The following is a 17714-nucleotide window of genomic DNA, read 5'->3' as shown; positions in this document are numbered from 1 at the left end:
TTTGAGATGGAGGGACAGGATGCGGCAAACACAAAATGCAGGGTGAAACTCCTTTTCCTTGCAGAAAGTACTCTCAGTCCTAGGTATACTTCTTCAGAATATTTTGAAGGTATGAGAAAATCAAGTTAATGATGCTTTTGCCTTTGATTTTAAGGAAGCAGAGCTCTCATCCCAGAAAGTTAAGGTCAGTTCATAGCTAGTTAGCTTCTTGATACCTTATTGCAGAACGTCTATGTGGTTATTATTGCTGCTCTAGTTTATTATCCAGTGGGAGTTAAGTGACTTAGCTATTTTAAAAGCTGATTATAAGGCATAGATGGGGAAGCATTAGTTGTATTTATTGTCATTACTGATGATAATTTTTATGTTTTTATTTCTAACAGTTATATTGAAGAAGGTTCTTGAGAAATATTGCATGCATTTTCTTCTGCTTTTAGTCTATTCTTTCATATTGTATACTTTCTTTTGAAGTTAATTTAGGTGAACGCTTGTCTCGGGGTGTGTGCAACTTGTTTGTCAGAGAGAATTAGATTGCTCTCTTTTCTAGGTCTGTTGGTACTTCACAGCTTTTTTCTATTTAAATAAGAATTCTTATTTTTTCATGATTGTAGCAGTAGATTCTAATTATTTTGATGCTTGGCAAACAGCAGTTAATGCTTCCTTAAAAATGTTGACATAATATTTATAAATACTTATTATATTGTTTTTGCACCCTAACATGATTATTTGTGGAAAATAAGAGCCTGATGCACTTCCTGTTAAAGTAAATGGAGGCTTTTTCTTTTGACGTTTTGGAAGATAGTTTTAGGTGACTATTGCAATAATGTCAGAGTCAGTCTGTGAATCTCATTGAGCGTCAGATATTTCTGTGATAAAATCACAAGAGATCAGACTCATCAAGTAGTTCAGTCCTCAATATGTCAGAATCTATAATGATGTGAAAGGATTTTATTGGGGGGGGTAAGCTGAAAATAGAAAAATCAAAAAGGAATGGCTGTGTCTTGAAGAAATGCTCTATTATTAATGAGATGTAAATGTAGCAAAAATATTAAGCTTTATCTAAAAAAGTTTGTAATACCTTATTTAAAATATTTCTTCTCAACATATTTTACATTGCCTGCTTTCTGGTTCTCGGAAGAACCATCACTTTTCTTATTGGACTGAACTTCAGTGAGTAGCTTTGCTGTGATGTTGAAATTATGTGAGGGAGAAAATTTAAAATGCTCTGAACAACACCATAAAGCTTTTTATGTGGACAGGACTCTAGTAGTTTCAAGGCATCCAAGGTAAAGCTTCTACCCTTTTGTACTGAGGATGTCTTGGGGCAGCATTGCAGTACTTGGCTCTTGATTTCATTCTGTGCCTGCACTGATGATATAGGACACAAGAGCAGAGAAAGCGCTTGCTGCAGCTGGAACCACTGCAACAGCAGGAGGCTGATGGCTTCTCTTTTCCCAGTCACATCCTTCTATAAAATCCTGCTTGCTGCAGCAGGTATTTGAGGACTGTTCTATGCATGGCTTCAGCCTGAAAGGCTGGACAGAACTAAAGCTTCCCCTGTGAGGGTGTCTCTGCAGCATGCCCGAGAGGCAAGGAAGTATCTTCCTGCCCCTCTGGCCCTGGTTGGAATTGACACATTAGCTGTCAGTTTAAGCAAGCCTTTTAGCATGGTTATATTACGTTCTTTGCAGGAAAGCTAACTCATTTGTAATAACAGGTACTTCAATTACTACTAATAAGGATTAATTAATAGGGCTAGTTTGTATTGCTTTTTGATACAGTTTCACATTTTTCTTTTTTTCTTTTTGTTGATAGGCATACGTGGGGAGATCAACGTGGTGGTGAAAGTAGATCTCTTCAATGATTTAAACAGATTTAGGCAGTCATCGTGTGGAGTCAAGTTTTTTTGCAGTAAGTAGAGGGGTGAAAAAAAGAGGGGACACCAAAGCTTTTTTTCTTCCTCTCCCCTTTTTCTTTGCTAATTCTGTCCTTTACCATCCAGTCAACCAGCTCATTCTATAAGCCCAGTGCGGGTTACATTGACACCAGTAGCAAATATATGAATTTGTTTAGTTTGCTTATCTTCTTTAAATTTTTTATATTTCAAGTCAATGTAGGTAACTTTTTTTTTTTTCCTGATCTTGCTGGTGCATGTGAACGTTATGTTACTTTGGGTGCAGATTCTGTTAAAAAGGTACACAGTGAAAAACTTTCGCTCTGGTACATGTTCCAGCATCTCCCAGAAAAAAAAAACTGCTTGGGTATGTCTATGTTTTAACAGCTGAAGCTGTCTGATGTAGAAAATCAAATTTTTATTTTTTTCTTTGAATTCCTGTTCTTAGATTCATGCCTTATGTCTTTTTTTATTTCCTTTTAACAGCCACATCTATTCCGAAGTGTTACAGAGCAGTAATAATTCATGGGTTTGTGGAAGAACTTGTAGTTAATGAAGACCCAGAATACCAGTGGATAGACCGAATTCGCACACCAAGGGCATCAAATGAGGCTAGACAAAGACTCATTTCGCTAATGTCAGGTATTAATACATACACTGTAATAGTTATTGCTGCTTTTTAAAAAAAGTCACCATTTAAAGAAGTGACTTACTTTTGAGACAATGTTGTATATGATTTTTGGTATTAACTGTGTTCATTTTTTCAATTCACTCTGTCTTGTATTTCTGAAGATTCTGTTTTCCTAACTGAGGACAAGTATGACAGACTTCCTCTTCTCAACTTTATGAAGTTTTAAATACAGTTTCTATGCTATGCCACTTTACAGGATTAACATTTACATAAATGGTAGAAGTGGATAAAAGCGCACGTGGAAGTAATCTGCTATGTTTTATTAGTATTTGTGGCAGTGATTAAGAGGAAAAAACATAGAAGACTTCATAGTAATACTGCTTCATGTCATGTAATACAGTGCTCAATACTGCAGTCATTGGTGGCCATTTGAAGAATCCTGAAGAACTCTCTTAACTCTTCTGAGAATGGCGTGTTTTACTTTTGCAGTCTTCCATTGCTATGAAGTCTGAGAAGCATCATCATTCCATGATTTGTGATGAGTTACATGATTGATTTAGAACATGTTCCTAGGACGTTTCATAGGTCTCTGTCATATTGTGTGTTGAATACTGGAAAAGAATTCTGTTACAACCTCGGGTTGAATGGAGTCCATAGCAATTTCAGTTCCTTCCACTTGGCTAGAAACTTTCATATTCTATTACCACTCTTAGAGGTGTTTTTCAAGACCAGTGCATTCATAATTTCAGTCTGCAGTTAAGTAGTTTGCAATAGGAACCTGTTCCAATAAGGGTGAAAAACTTATAGAAGGCAGAAGTGATCATTTTGTTCCCTTTGGTTTCTTAAGTGAAAATTCCTAATGTCAATAATGTCATCTTTTGTGGTGAAGCTTTTTCAGTTTGTTAAAAGAAGATTTTTGTCAGTCCTTCATTAAAAGACAGATGATGTTTTGTACTTAGCATTATCAACGCTATCTAGCTATGTTGATCAATGTCTCTGATTTTGTTGCTTAAATTAGTTTTAAGAGTTCGGAGACTTGATTAAAAAAAAAAAAAGCCTTTTCTCATGGATTTCAAAGATGTTACTTTGGTCTGAACTGTATGAAGGAGTATCTAGAAACTTTTGTGTTCCAGCACACATCTTGACCATCTTTTTCTCTCTCTAAATAAGTAAAAAAGGAAATAGCTAAAGAAAATTTGAAAAAAAAAATCTATGAAATAATATACTGTGGTTGCAGTTGGAATAGATTTGGGGGAAAGAGAAAGCTATACAACTAATGAAACTTCATGCTATGTTCCAGGAAGCGGAGGTTATCACCAGCTACTTGGCATATATAAATTTGAATCTATTGCCTGTTTTGTTCATCTGCAATTCCAAAAGCAGAGAGGATAATGCCCACAAAAGAGAATAGGAAAAGGTCACTGTGATCAGCTCTTTACCTTCTGTTTTCTAGGTGAACTGCAAAGGAAGATTGGCTTGAAAGTGCTTGAAATGAGAGGAAATGCTGTTGTTGGTTATTTGCAGTGTTTTGATTTGGAGGGGGAATCTGGACTGGTAGTACGAGCCATAGGAACAGCCTGCACATTGGATAAATTAAGTAACACATCAGCATTTTTACCTGCATGTAACTCCCCATCCAAAGAAATGAAGGAGTAAGTATGAATTAATAGTTTTTTAGGGGAACAAGTCTCATCTCTTTTTCGTACTCATTCAGTTTTACATAACCAGTGTGATTTCCACCTGTCTCCCTTCCCCCTCCCCCCCTTTTTCCCAGGAATTTGTTTCTTTTGTAGTTCTTTGTCTGCAACTCAGTTTGTATTCCACAATTTCAAAATGTTTTACGTTGGATTACTTGCATTATTTCTTTAGAAGCTGGAGTGGCAAACCTTAATGACTTTTCTGTATTTCTGTTGCTAGCAAAAGTATTTCATATTGTTGGGCTGGGATCCACCAATTTCCTAACATATAATTATGCATTGACTCTGTGTTTGTACAACAAACACTTTTGTGAGGGCTTCTTATGATATGCATTGTATACAAGATATTCTGATATGAGTACAGTCAGGTTTGAGTGGCTGTGCTGAGCATATAAGAAAAGATAGATTTACCTTTGAGTTCATACAGTTCAGTAAATGGTTTAGAAAGTGACCCTGAAGTAGTGTCGTCTTTTTTTGTGTGCTTTGCTTTTTACTGTTGACGTTTGGCCTGTTACAAGCGGGGCTAAAATGTACTTGCAGAGAATACTGTTTATGATGAGAAATAGTATTTCTTGATCTCTTTTACCTACTGCAGCACCAAACACAGTTTGCATGCAGATTTTCAATGTGCATAGAAATTAATAGATAAATACTTGCAGTCTCTAAATTGTTGTTTGGATAAATTACCTATTTTCTGTTTGATAGAGCCATCCAATTTCTGGAAGGAAAAATGAGCATCAAAAAGCATATTATTTCTGTAATGTTCCCCACCATCTTTATTAACTTGCTGTTGTGTTGTTATAATAGTAATCAGGCATTTTTGTAGTGTAGGCAGCAATGTGCTCTGACTTCTCTATGGTTTTCTATTTCAAATCGTAGCTTGTTTAACTTGTCTTAATTTTAAAACTTTGCTATCAGTAAAGGCTTCTGGATATGCTGGAGCATAAAATAACAGTAGTGATTAAAAAAAAAAAAAAACAACAAACAAACTGGACCTGGTAACCACCAACTTAAAAGGCATTCATAAGTCACTCTGAAGTGAAACGTGAAAATTCCATCCCCCAAATAATCTATGTTTAGCAGCTTGGTAGTGGATGTAGGCAGAATGATTGTCCCTCAGTCCAAAAAGCAATAATGCTTCTCAAAGGCAGCAAAGTCGACTAATACTTCTTAATATTGGCTTTACTAACTTGATGCACTGTTGCCAAAGAATCTTTTTACATTCACAAGCTAGTGCTTAAGCTATTCCTTTCTCTCTCTATTTCATCTGGACTCTTGCATGCTAGGAATTAAAATTCTTAGTCTGCTTAAAGTAAAAGATCTCCTCTAGCTAAACCTCCCTTTAAATCATTTATAACATAACTTTGCAACCTGTTTGTATGTATTGTTTTCTTTTCTTCCACCCTGGCTGCAAATTCTCTCAGGTCTCCGCTGGTTCATCCGCCAAGCCATGGATGCCGCTCGACTCACAACAGTCCAATTCACACTGCTACTGGCTCACGACTTACTCAGAACTTCTCTGTGTCTGTTCCCACTCTCATCTACACTGGTACGAGACTGCTCAGACTCAAGAGCTGGGGAGAGACAGGCCACAGGCACAGTGGTCGCAAAGTGCAGGCAGGCAGGCAGTGTAGGCAGGTACCACTCATCTTTTCTCCCTCATTTTCTCATGGAGACGCCTACTGTTGTCAGTGAAGATCTATTCTGTGCAGCTGCTGAAGCAAAGGAAGTAGTTTCTTGAAAGTGCATCAGTCTCTTCCACAAATCCACACTCTTCATTTCTCTTTAATGGGCTTACTTCATAAGAAATTAAGTAAAACTAATTTGATGCATCCGAGTAACATTCGCTGTGTTACAGTTGTTGGGGGAAATATATTTCAATTGAAGTTAATAATTGCTTTCAAGCGTAATTCACATACAGTATGTGGGTTTTAAAATGGTTATAAGAAGGGTATGTGCCATTTGTGGAAGACACAGTTTTGGAGAGCAGGTAAGTCAATTTGTACATAAGTGAACTGTTAATATAGCTGTTCCCATAAAGATTCTCCTCTTTGCTCTGTTTTTAGCTGTGGCATGCTGATGATGCTATAGGATAAGGAAACATTTTATTTTTTTCTTAAAAAGCATATGTGTGTATATACATAAATGTATGACTATGTATAAACACAAATATAATTTGAAATCATTTTTTCTTTATTAAACTAACTCAAAGCATTGTGCATTTGACCAGATTTTTAAGCCACAAACTGTTTTTCAATTTTTTCTTTTGCGTATATATAATCTTTTTTTCTTTGGTCCCATCTCATGCCTTTCATTTGGCTTAATTGTTTCATTGTAGATTATCAGCATCTATCTGTAGAATGCTGAGTGGGTAAACAGCGTTTGCCTTTGGCCTCATCCCCAGTCTCGCACCTAAGGAATAGCTGCTGGCCCTGCCCCAACCCTATCCTGGTGTTTGGATCATGCTGCTGTCAGCCAGGTCCTTTGGCACAGGATTACTGAATGTGTTTCCACCTTCTTCTGGCAGGATTCCCTTCAATGAAGATCCCAATCCCAATACTCATTCATCAGGACCCTCCACCCCTCTGAAAAACCAAACCTATTCCTTTTCACCTTCCAAGTCCTACAGTCGACAGTCCTCTTCTTCTGACACAGATTTGAGTTTGACACCCAAAACTGGTAAGGCGCTTCCACCCACTTTTAATTTGTGTTTCTCTTTTTATATTTTCATTCAACCCCTTTTTGCTTTTTGGCATTTAAGTTATCAAAATGATGTAGAAATTGAAAACTTCAGATAGCACATCTCATGCTTGAAAAGAGTTTCTGTAGGGTGAAAATTTAAATCCCACCTTAGGTTTCCACTAATATGGAAATGTCATTAAAATGTCATTAAAGTGACACTTCTAACACAACTGTATTCAAGCCAAAATAAAATACCACAGAGCATTAAGGGAGTCCTAAGCAACTGCCTTTTTCTGATTTCCTCCATTTCATATCTGATCATGGGAGTACATTTCTCACCATAATACAATAAGAGGCAGAGTGTTCTTACTAAAACTGTTTAATTTTCAAGCACAATGTATTGTACTTCAAATGTATTGTTGTATGCTTATCTCTGACTTTTTACTCCTTGCAAATGCCATAATAGAAATGGTGCAGCTACTGCCTGTTTAATCTCCTTGGTATACGGAAATAGCTTTACATACACAGTATAATTTTTGAAAGTAACCTAAATTGTACTCTACCCATCTTATAAAAGCATTTTTCTTTCTCCATTGGTCTATCAAAATTTCTTCGATATTTCCTTCTTCCCTTCTTAGTTTTTTTTTAGTCTGTGGTTAGAATCATGTCAGTAATAATGTCAGCATAGCTCAAAGAAATGCATTCTGCTTATTCTCTATTATGTGACCTGAGTTTTTGCCACTGTAGGGCTAAATAGTTTCCAGATTTGTTTATAAAAGTTTGGTTGTCTTTGAAGTAGTGTTTTAAATTGTGGTATTTGAAGCTCAAAGCATTCTTGTCTCCATCTAATCATGACAGCTTTTAAGCATATTAAAATAGTTGGTTCAGCTTTACTTGATAGCACTCCTTCCAAGAACCTTGTGAGAGTTTTTCCAAGCAGATAAATTAACGGCATTTGAATGTAGCATTTATATTAAATATTTTACCTAGTTTATTCTCCAGATTTCTGTTGAAAAATGTTCCCTGTTGGAAAGCTGTCTTTCCTTGTTCTGTTACTTCTGTCCTGTTTAAAATGAAACAACCTGAAACCAAACAAATAAGAAATAAGAACAACAAAAAGGAAAAAAAAACAACAGAACAAACCAACCAAACATAAAAACCCCACACCACCAGCACTTTCTTTTTGAGTCCTTTTGTGTAAATAACTTATGTGGAAAACCTATGATGGTCACTTGTGTAAAGGATATTTATATAGGAGAACTACAAGTTCTTGTTTGTTTTATGGAGTATTTGAAAGTGTTTTTTGAACAGATTTTCACGGTAAGGACTGTGTCATATAAAGGATTTAAATGCAGTGTTGATACTCATCTCTGTAGGTGTAAACATTCTGAATTTATGAAGGCAGCAATTCACTGTGTGTGAATTTGTCAAATTTTTGAAGCTGCAACCTTACATTGTTACTGGTAATGTTATGTGGGTGGATGGTCTCATCTTCAGTCAGTTCAGAACTAAAACAGACTGTGTAATTGATACCTCTTATTTGTAGGGATTTTGAAGTACGTAGAAAAGGCAGACCTATTTTCTACCAATCCTTTTAGTATAAAAGCTAACAGTAGGTGTGCTTTTGCTTGCTAGCACTGTTTTTTTAGCAGCTTTTAATTCTGCTGCTGAAACTTGTCTTAAGAGGATTTGCTCATTACATTTAAAAATAATCTATCTTGGTGCTATGTACTAAATTTTGAATCTTGTTAGCTTGAAAGAACAATATTTTTTTGTAACTTGTTTTACCTAAAATGTGATGATGTGCGAAAGGTGTTTCCATAACATACTAAATTCAGTATGATGCTTTTAACAATTCAGTGTGTGTGTTTCAGCATCCATTGTCATTTCTAAAGACTGTAACTGCTTTTCAGTGTGAAAGTTAGTAATGTTAGTATTAAAATAAATAGCCATTTTTATTAACGTGACACGTAAAACATCAAATTTGAGATAGCAGTTACTGAGATTGGCTGATGTGAAAAACGAAGTACTCCCTGATTATTTTTTTCTGCAGTACGCTACAGTCTCTTTATTTCTCAGTCAGGTAGCTAGTACGTTCACATACTTGAGATGGAGACTAACCTCGAAAAAGAGTGCAGATACCACAATTTCACAATATGAATAACTAAACAGAAGAGATCAAACCTTGGATATGCGTAAGCATCTAGTTTTCATTAGCTCCAAGTCAGGAGAATATTACCCTAATGTCTTTTAGAAAACATTGCATTATCCATTCTGGCCTATGTTTGCTCTAAATACAAGGGGAACTTTTTCTGTTCTGAGAAGGCTTGTTTTGGTGTGAAGGTTGATTTCTTCAGTGAGTAGTGGCCTATTTTATGCCGCCACAAGGTAACAGAAATATCAGGCAGACAAACAACATTGCATATTTTAGTAAGGTAATACATTTTGATGTAGCATATGTTAGGAGGAAATCAAGAAGGTAGGAACTCCTTTTCTTTGTGAGACTACTATTCTATGAGATTTAAGACTCCCAAGAACTTTTTACACCTAAAAACGAAAGTAATCAGATTGTGTGTGAAGACTGTGTTATTTAGCCTTAATTCCATGCCACTTAAATTCTGTATAAAATCTAAAACAAATTTTAGATTATCATGGCTTTTTAATAAAACTAAATCATTTCAAAGTGAAATTAATTGGTTCATGATTTTTGATAACATGCTTCTCATTCACATTGTGTAGCTGTACTGTCATTCCATTTCTTTGTATGTTGAGAAATAATTTAGTGTGGGTTCATTTGGAGAACAAAGAAATTGCTTCGTTTTGATTTTTTCTGTTTCTTTAGTCATCTTCTGAATCTACATCTTTTTGTCTCTATTACTTTCCTCCACAGCACCTTCCCCACAGGGACCTAGGATTTTCCTGTTTCCCAGCTCCCCTACACTCTCATGTGATTCCCCACATCTTAAAAAGTCCTGTCTCCTCCTCTCGGGGTCTAGCCTTAACCCTCTACACTCTAGCCATGTCAGCCCAGTTGTTCTGAGGAAAAGTGTTTCTTTCACTGAAGAGCTGCTTCTGGCTGCTTCTGGTAGGATCAATCTATTATGGCCTTTTAAACAAACTTTTAAGAATTTGTTGTTGCTATTTGATGTAGGGACACTTAACACACAGCCTTCTATAACCCTGTGTTTTTGTTAGCCTCTGAAAACTGCTGGCTACATGACTATTCATACCACCTCTCACCTCTGCTTTAGAAGCTTGCAACAGCTTCAGAACTTCTTAAATTACAGGAATTGAAACACACATAGTTCATGCTAAAGAACTTTCTCGTCTCCCCTCTCAATTTCCTTTGGTAATTGAACTAAAATAATTTCTCCGTCTCCCCCCCTGTTCCCTTCAGTTTGTTGTTCCTCTGTTTTGCATGGCACACGCACATGCTCATTAATTCATATTTTTTTTTTGAAGTCTGGCTATCAGATGGCTAGCAACTTAAGCAAAGTCCGTACAGATTTTTATTTGCACTGCCCTTTTTTCCATTCCACTGGCATGTATTATTTTCATAGATTTAAATTAAATAGTTGATATTACTGTCTTTTTTTCTGTAGAAGCTATTTTGATTAGTTTGTATTTTTGTTTGTTTCATGTTCAGTATTTGTACTGTTTGTCTGTTTTTAATATTGTATAGTCCCTGACAATGATACTTAAAATCAATGACAAATAAATAAAAAAAAGAAAAAGGACAAAAAACCAACAATAAAAATCTCGTTTAATGGGACTATACAGATACTAATCCTTTTCGTTTCCTTATCCAAGAACAGCTAAAAATACTTATTCTTCAGAAATTATGGTGTGTGTGAGTGTGTGTGGGTGTGTATATACATGCACAATTACATGGCAATGATAGTCTAGTCATTTTTGAAAACGTTAGGAATAAAGTTAACATGTATGAAGTCCAATATTATTTCCAGATCTCCCTGTGTTTGATTAAAACAAGTGACTACACTTTGGTGTATTTGTACAATCTCATTCATGTTTATTAGTTGCTTAATGAGAAGAAAAAGGAAACTAGCAAGGAATTATGTTTAATTAGTTAGAATTATTGTGACAGAAAATCACTTAACCGTTTGCACTGTAGTGTGTTTTTGTTTCATCTTGCTCCTGATAGTTCTTTTTTTTTTCTTTATCCTTAGTGATATCCTAAACTTAGGTGCTTATTTTTGCAGGGTCTAGTTAGCTCTGATAGTTTTAGAGGCAGTAAATACCAACAATAATACATTTTTAGGCATGAAGTATTACCAAGAAAATCTGATTCACCAGTATTGTGTTTAATTTAGGAAAAACACAATCTGGTAGGGGCTTAATTTTTACTTCTGTGATTGCTTCGTAGAGCAAACAACACAGTCATACATATAACCTGCATCTTGCCATGCACAATTAAGAGTACAGTTCCTTGATTACAGATCCTTTGGTAGCAAAGATGTTTGCATATCTATTAAACTTCACAGCTCTTCAGACAAACTCCTGGAGTGAAATATATGAAAAAAAGAAATAGAGTATTATCCTTTTATGCAAAACTACAATTTACTTGTTGTTTTCATTTACAAATAATCTGCAGGTTGTGTGTGTGAAAGCATAGTAATCAAATAAGCGTGGCAGTTTTAAGTGGTGAGCATTATTCCTTAGCTTATCTGAGTGAATCAGATGAGTGAATATTCCATTGTATAATTGTTAAAATAATTACTGTGTTTTTCAGAGTTCAGTTCAAAGGATTTGCATTGCCTTTGCAATTTTCTGTTTAGTTCCACTCATGCAATATATAGCTACTGCTGATATTGTGTAGCATCTCCTCCCAGTGGTTAGGAAAGGCAATTTAGTTATTCTGAAACTATTGGAAAGGCAGATTTTTTTTTTTAACTGATGATGCAAGTACACATGCCTTACTATAGAGGAATCTAGCAGAGAGGAATTGTTTGACAGTGTGGAATTCATGGTGAGTGCAGCCCTTTTATATAAGGATTGAAACTGATTATGTAGAAACTTCCTGTGAAAAGCACAGAAGGTAGGTAGATATTTATTGAAATTACCGGTACAACTTCCTGTAGTGACAGTTGAGGGAAGGGGAAAAAAAAAAAAAAAAAGCTTTCTCAAATGAAAGAACTGCAAGCCCAGGTCTTCTAAGATCTACTTTCTATTTAGAAGCCTTTTAAATTCAGGACATGAGGAAAAGGTCTTAGATCAGGAGGTTTTTTATCCAAATCTGTAATGCTTAAAGATGCTGCTAGTCACTTAAACAAACAAACAAACAAAAGAAATTCCCAAGCACCCCCTTACCCTACTGCTTCCACCCAAACACTTTAACTGTGATACTCAGTGTTTTTTTTCCCCTGAAAATTTAAGGGGATAATTTGTCTGTTTTCAATGACTTTTATATAATTTTAAATCAAAGTTTCATTACAAATGATAATATATGTTTTCTTGAATGTTTCTTTTGAATGTCATTTGTACTGGTACTCTTCAGGAATGGGCAGTGGGAGTGCTGGAAAAGAAGGGGGGCCATTTAAAACTCTTTTAAGACAGCAGACTCAGTCAGCTCTGGAACAAAGGGTAAGGCATTTTATACTTAAATTTCTGATCTACTAACCTGAAAATTTAGCTTGTAGTAAGTTAAATGTTTCCTCTTTCTGTTTAAAAATATGCATAATTTTTATGTTTGAAAACTTAGTGTAGATGTTGAATGTTTAATAGCCTTTTTAATCCAAACAAAACAACACCCGGATTCTAATATATTACTAAAGCATTAAGAGTGGGGCAAATAAACATAATGTGTGTATATTAGCAATTACACTCAACTGATTATTGTTGATATTACAAGGTACAGCAAATGTTACTGATATTTAGTAAATTACTGATGCATGTGTCAGTTTAATACTTTACTGTCATGTATTTAGCTAAATTTTTATAGAAGCCAAACTCAAACATTGAAATAGTTTCAAACAAGGTGAAAATCCTATTTATAACTAAGAACACTTTTTTGGTTTGGGGAAAAAAGAAAGTTGATGCATAGTTTAGCATTGTTTCTACTGCATGAAATGGTATGCATGTAGCCTTTATAAGATGGTAACCTAAATTCATTTCCCAAACAATAAAAGGTCTTTGTATGTTTACAGGCTTTGGAAGAACTTCTGTAGGGCTAAAAATACCATGTGTTACTATGCTGTCAGTGTATTATTGAATATACAGCAGTATAAAAATAGTGGTTTTAATTTTTTAATTAAAAAAAAAAATCCTTGCTACTTTTATTTTTATACTGCTCTTATCAAACTGTTGTGTTATTAGTGAGGTGTCTTGGAGGAATAAATGCGAATCTTCTCCTGTCCAAGGAGAAAAATTCTGTTTTAACTTTTTTGATTATCTGAGCTACTTATGTAGAACTTATGTACCTTTGTTGAAAACAGTATCAGCTACATCTGTAAAACAGAAGTGAATAGTTACTATTTTGAGTTAAGTGGATGATTTTCTTCTCTTATTTTGTGTTGTTCATTGCTAAGGGAGGATTGCCTCATAGGTTCTGTAGAAGGCGGGTATGTTCCAAAATATTGTGTGACTCTTACTGTAGGCTTTTTCCTTTTTTTTTAAATTTTTTTTTGGTATTGAAGATCTTTGAATAATAATTTGGAATCTTTTGATTTTCTTCTTTGTGAGGTTTCTGCAGATTTCTTTGGAATCTTGTTTATGCAGGATTTTTTTTTTTTTGTTAAAGCATTTATCAAGTTGGTATATTTTTGTTTAATTTTACATTTTGCATGCTGATACATTTCAGTTATAATTTCTCCTTAAATACAAATCCATGGCTCTGCTTTTAATGTTTTAGAGGAGAAAAAAAGCTTAAAAAAGATCTTTTTGTTTTACCTTTTTCAGCTAGCATTATAGATATTTCATGGCTTATCTGTTATTTCTTTAGGAAGCTTTTTAAGAGTAATTAAAAATACAAAATAAGGACAGATAACATGTCTTTAGAATTTGAATGATTTGTGAATTGTTTTGATAAGACCTGTACATTAACTAGTGGAAAAAATGCTGTAAAATTGAATGGAAATATGTTGAATCTCTTCTTAATGATAAGATGATCATGATGCAGCAAAGCATGCAGACTCTTAATTGATAAAAAAAAAGTGTGTTCCTGTTGTCTTTCTGAAAATTTTGGGTTGGAATTGGTTTTGCTACAGTTAACTGTCTTTCAGATACTCAACTAGAATTAATAACAGGGATGGGGAGAGACATTTAGCTCCATGTCTTTGGCATTCATAAGAGTTTTTTTTGTCTGTTTCAATATTACAAATAGAGTGCATTCTAGTTAACCTGTCTGGATTAGTTAAGGTAGCATGTAAGATAAAGTCTAAAATCGATGTGTGTGTTATCTTTCCACATGTATTAGATATCTAGTTAAATTCTTTTGAATCTTAGCTATAATTATTTGGGTATATGGCAATGCTAAACATTAGAAACAATTCATTTAACTGGATATCTTCTCAGCTTTTTTAATCAATGTGTTTTCAGTCTGTCACTTAAATAACCCTACCTGCAAACCAGAACAGATTTTGCTAGAAGAGTAATCTTATTGTTTCTTCTGGGAAAATCCACTCGCCATGGAAAACTCATATACATGTTATATTTTATATTAATGTATTTTTAACAATTCACAGGGTGCCTGTTGATAGCAGTTGTAACTATAGCACAGTTATCTGTGTACTTTTATCTGGAAATGTATATGCTGTATTTCTGTCAGCAGGCAAAGATTTACCTGTGTTTTCATGGAAATGATCAAGTGCTGCTCTTGATTGTAATTTGTATCTCTGTTGACTCCAACTTGGACAAATGCTGTTACTCTTCCATATTTGCATTCTGCAAGTGCTTGAGAGATCTTTACTGCTGCCTTTACAAAACAGAGATCCACCGATCTTCATTTGTCAAGAGCACTGCTAGATAACTGTTGCTAGAATGCAGTTCTCTGTGTGATTCTGCTGGCTGCAATGTTGACTTGAGCAACTTTTCTTTCCAGCGACTTGTAACTACTATCTAGGCCATCCCCTCAGTTCAGTTGAAATACAAAGTATAAGATCATTTGGGGACTTCATGAGAAGGCACATTTATTTACATAGAATAAGAATAATTGAAGCAGGAAATTAACAGTATTTGAATATGGATCAGATCCGTATACTGTGGCTCAGCCGCAAAAGCTCTATGAAAATATCAGCATTACTAGCATTATCTGAGGGAGTGGTACAGTGTTGGGAATGAGTGAATGGCTGGAAGGAAATCTGATACCTGCTTCTGTGGCACTAACACCGAAAGATGTGTCTATGTAGCCTTGTTCCATGTGCTTTTTCATTATTTTGTGTGTAATGTATGTAAAATGCAGCTAGAATACTAGCAATACATGTATGCATACAAACAAGCATTTTAAAACACTGTATTAAACATTACATTAAGTTTATTGTAGCCTTAACAAACTTTCTCCAAACTTTCTCTGGCTATAAAATCTCTGTGTAGTTGCAAGGATGAGATCAGTGACATCTTTCAGAGTCTATGCAGTCAGTAACTGAAGTGACATAGCAAATTAGAATCATGTCCTGAGTTGGAAGAGACCTACAAGGATCATAGCGTCCAACTTCTAATTTAGCAATTAGTATTGATAACGTGATTGACTGTCTTCAGTTGTAGACTGGAAAATCAAAGTCAAGGTGTCTTCTCTCACACAGGAAGATGCTATGTTTGTGCCACCATGTTTTAAAGGTTGCAAAGTGTAGGAATAGAGGAAATCTCTAATACGTAAGTACTGCAACTGTTTCTTAGGGAGTCTGTCTTCCATGCAATGAGTATAGCTTTAAAGTGTTGAAATATTACAGATTACCACATGTAGTTGAGGCTGAATCTTGTATTTGAGTAATACGATAATAATAAAACCAAAACCCTTAAGCTTGGGGGAGAAAAAAAAAAAAAGGCTGTCATACTAAGTGACAGCATTCTGTGTCAGAAAGATTGAGACACATTAATGGAGTAAGAATATGTTGGAATAGTTCAGTGATTCAGTTATGTAGATTTGTTTGTGACTGAAATTAACCTATCAGATACAGGTCTAATTTTAGCATATATCATAACATAGACTTCCAGTTATTGATATACCTGACTGTATTGATTGAGACAAAGCCATGTTATTATTTTAAAGTTTTATTCCTAGTTTGTGAAGTAGAAAATCAGGCAAACTGGAAATCTCAATGTGTTAAAATTACTTGCACTATAAAACCTTATGAAACTAAATCACAAATTTAAAGGAACTTCTGAATCTCTATAAAATCATTGGTTTGTATTTTAGAGTGTGGAGTAAAAACGTTCACTTTAAGTGTGCTGTAAGTATGAATATATGTATGTATAAAACATAAATGTAGTATAGAATGGAACTTCATATAAATGGCATGCATTAAAATTTTAAAAATGATTTCTGTAGTTCTGGGAAAGCTAGCTATTAATTCTTCATGTTACAAATGCAGGATAACTATATTCAGGGGACAAAACAAATCTACGATATATTTAAGTTATGCAGAATAGGTGCCATAGAATTAAATGGAAAAAATATTATCGCTATACTTGTGAATCACTGAACAGTTGATGGTTGATGTAGCAAGCAAAAATGAAACAGTTCTGACAAAGTCTTGTTGTACTGGAATTTTTCCTTTTCTTGGCATGAAAACAGTACAGAAAAGGAGTCTAGATTGTGTTGTAGTCAGGGTTTTCTGGCTACTTTGGTGACCTGCAAAGCACTTTGTGCTTTTGTGCAACCATCTGGTGGAATCTTTTCTCTAGCCCTCTTTAGAGATCCACTGATGCTCCTGAAGAAAATTAGCCAAGCAGCTTTGCAGAGTCCTGTGGTGAAATATTCCTACTTTTTAATTGCTTCATAAAATGCGCATGCAGTATGTTTTTATTTGCTTATGATTGTTAATACTACTGTTACTACTGATTACAAAGTTTGTCTCAGTTTTGAAATTTTCTAAAATAATTGAAAATCCAGAAAAATAGGAGTTTGTAGGATCTTTTAAGAGTTGTAAGAGTTTAAATAACCTTTGTATGGGTGGTAATAATCCTGAAGTGTTCATTTTTAAATCTACATTGGGCTTTTGCTTAAGAGGATTTTTCATGCCATGTATTGCTGGAAGAACCGTGATCTTCATTTAATCTGCAGCATGTACACTGTTTAGGTAGAGGCTCAGTTGCACTGTACTGTTGCAAGTGCTTGAAGTATGTGAGAAGGGAATCTATCCTGTACTTTTTCTCATATACAGTGGCACTGTTTATTTTTTCCATTTAACCATTCATCATGACTACACAAACCATGATTGCACGATTTTTCTTTTATTTTTTGCCTCTGCATTTAGAATTGCTGAATATTAATCTGTCACCTTTCCCCCATACATATGCTATAATATGTATAATAGATATTGCATAGAGTATCTCTTTAGAAAATATTCCTATTTGCGGATTCACCTCCCCTGAGTATGAAAGATTTATTTTCTGTCATGTATGTCATGAAAAACTGTTACTTCTTACCTGGCCTCGTGTATAACTGTTCTCAAACAATTGCCAAAACTTAATTCCTCATTTTATTTATGAATTGGTAAAACCCACCTATGTAAATGAAAGTGGAATTGAATTTCTTTTTTTTTTTTAAGAACTTAGTTGTACTTCAAAGACTTACGCTTTATTCTATGCTATATTTATGAGACATTCATCATTCTTGCAAAATTACAATTAGCTT

The 17714-nt window shown here is 34.7% G+C and overlaps 1 protein-coding gene across 34 annotated transcripts in view; it reads left to right on the top strand.

Moving 5' to 3' along the window:
• The window catches only part of C2CD5 (C2 calcium dependent domain containing 5), a 67056-nt gene that overhangs the window by 6033 nt on the left and 43309 nt on the right, over positions 1–17714 (top strand). For 15 of the 34 annotated variants that reach the window (XM_040545212.1, XM_040545211.1, XM_040545227.1 and 12 more), the window contains exons 4-9: positions 1816–1911; positions 2381–2536; positions 3979–4177; positions 6750–6901; positions 9795–9989; positions 12420–12505. In XM_040545212.1, coding sequence (XP_040401146.1) covers positions 1816–1911; positions 2381–2536; positions 3979–4177; positions 6750–6901; positions 9795–9989; positions 12420–12505 — 884 coding nt within the window. Of the gene's footprint in view, positions 1–1815; positions 1912–2380; positions 2537–3978; positions 4178–5646; positions 5772–6749; positions 6902–9794; positions 9990–12419; positions 12506–17714 lie in introns of those variants that run through there. The other 19 variants (XM_040545231.1, XM_040545228.1, XM_040545224.1 and 16 more) reach the window with 4 other exon arrangements.

This window comes from Cygnus olor, chromosome 1 (assembly GCF_009769625.2).
Source record: "Cygnus olor isolate bCygOlo1 chromosome 1, bCygOlo1.pri.v2, whole genome shotgun sequence".
NCBI lineage: Eukaryota > Metazoa > Chordata > Aves > Anseriformes > Anatidae > Cygnus > Cygnus olor.
The sequence above is the reverse complement of the archived record's forward strand: the minus strand, read 5'-3'. Positions and strand labels throughout refer to the sequence as shown.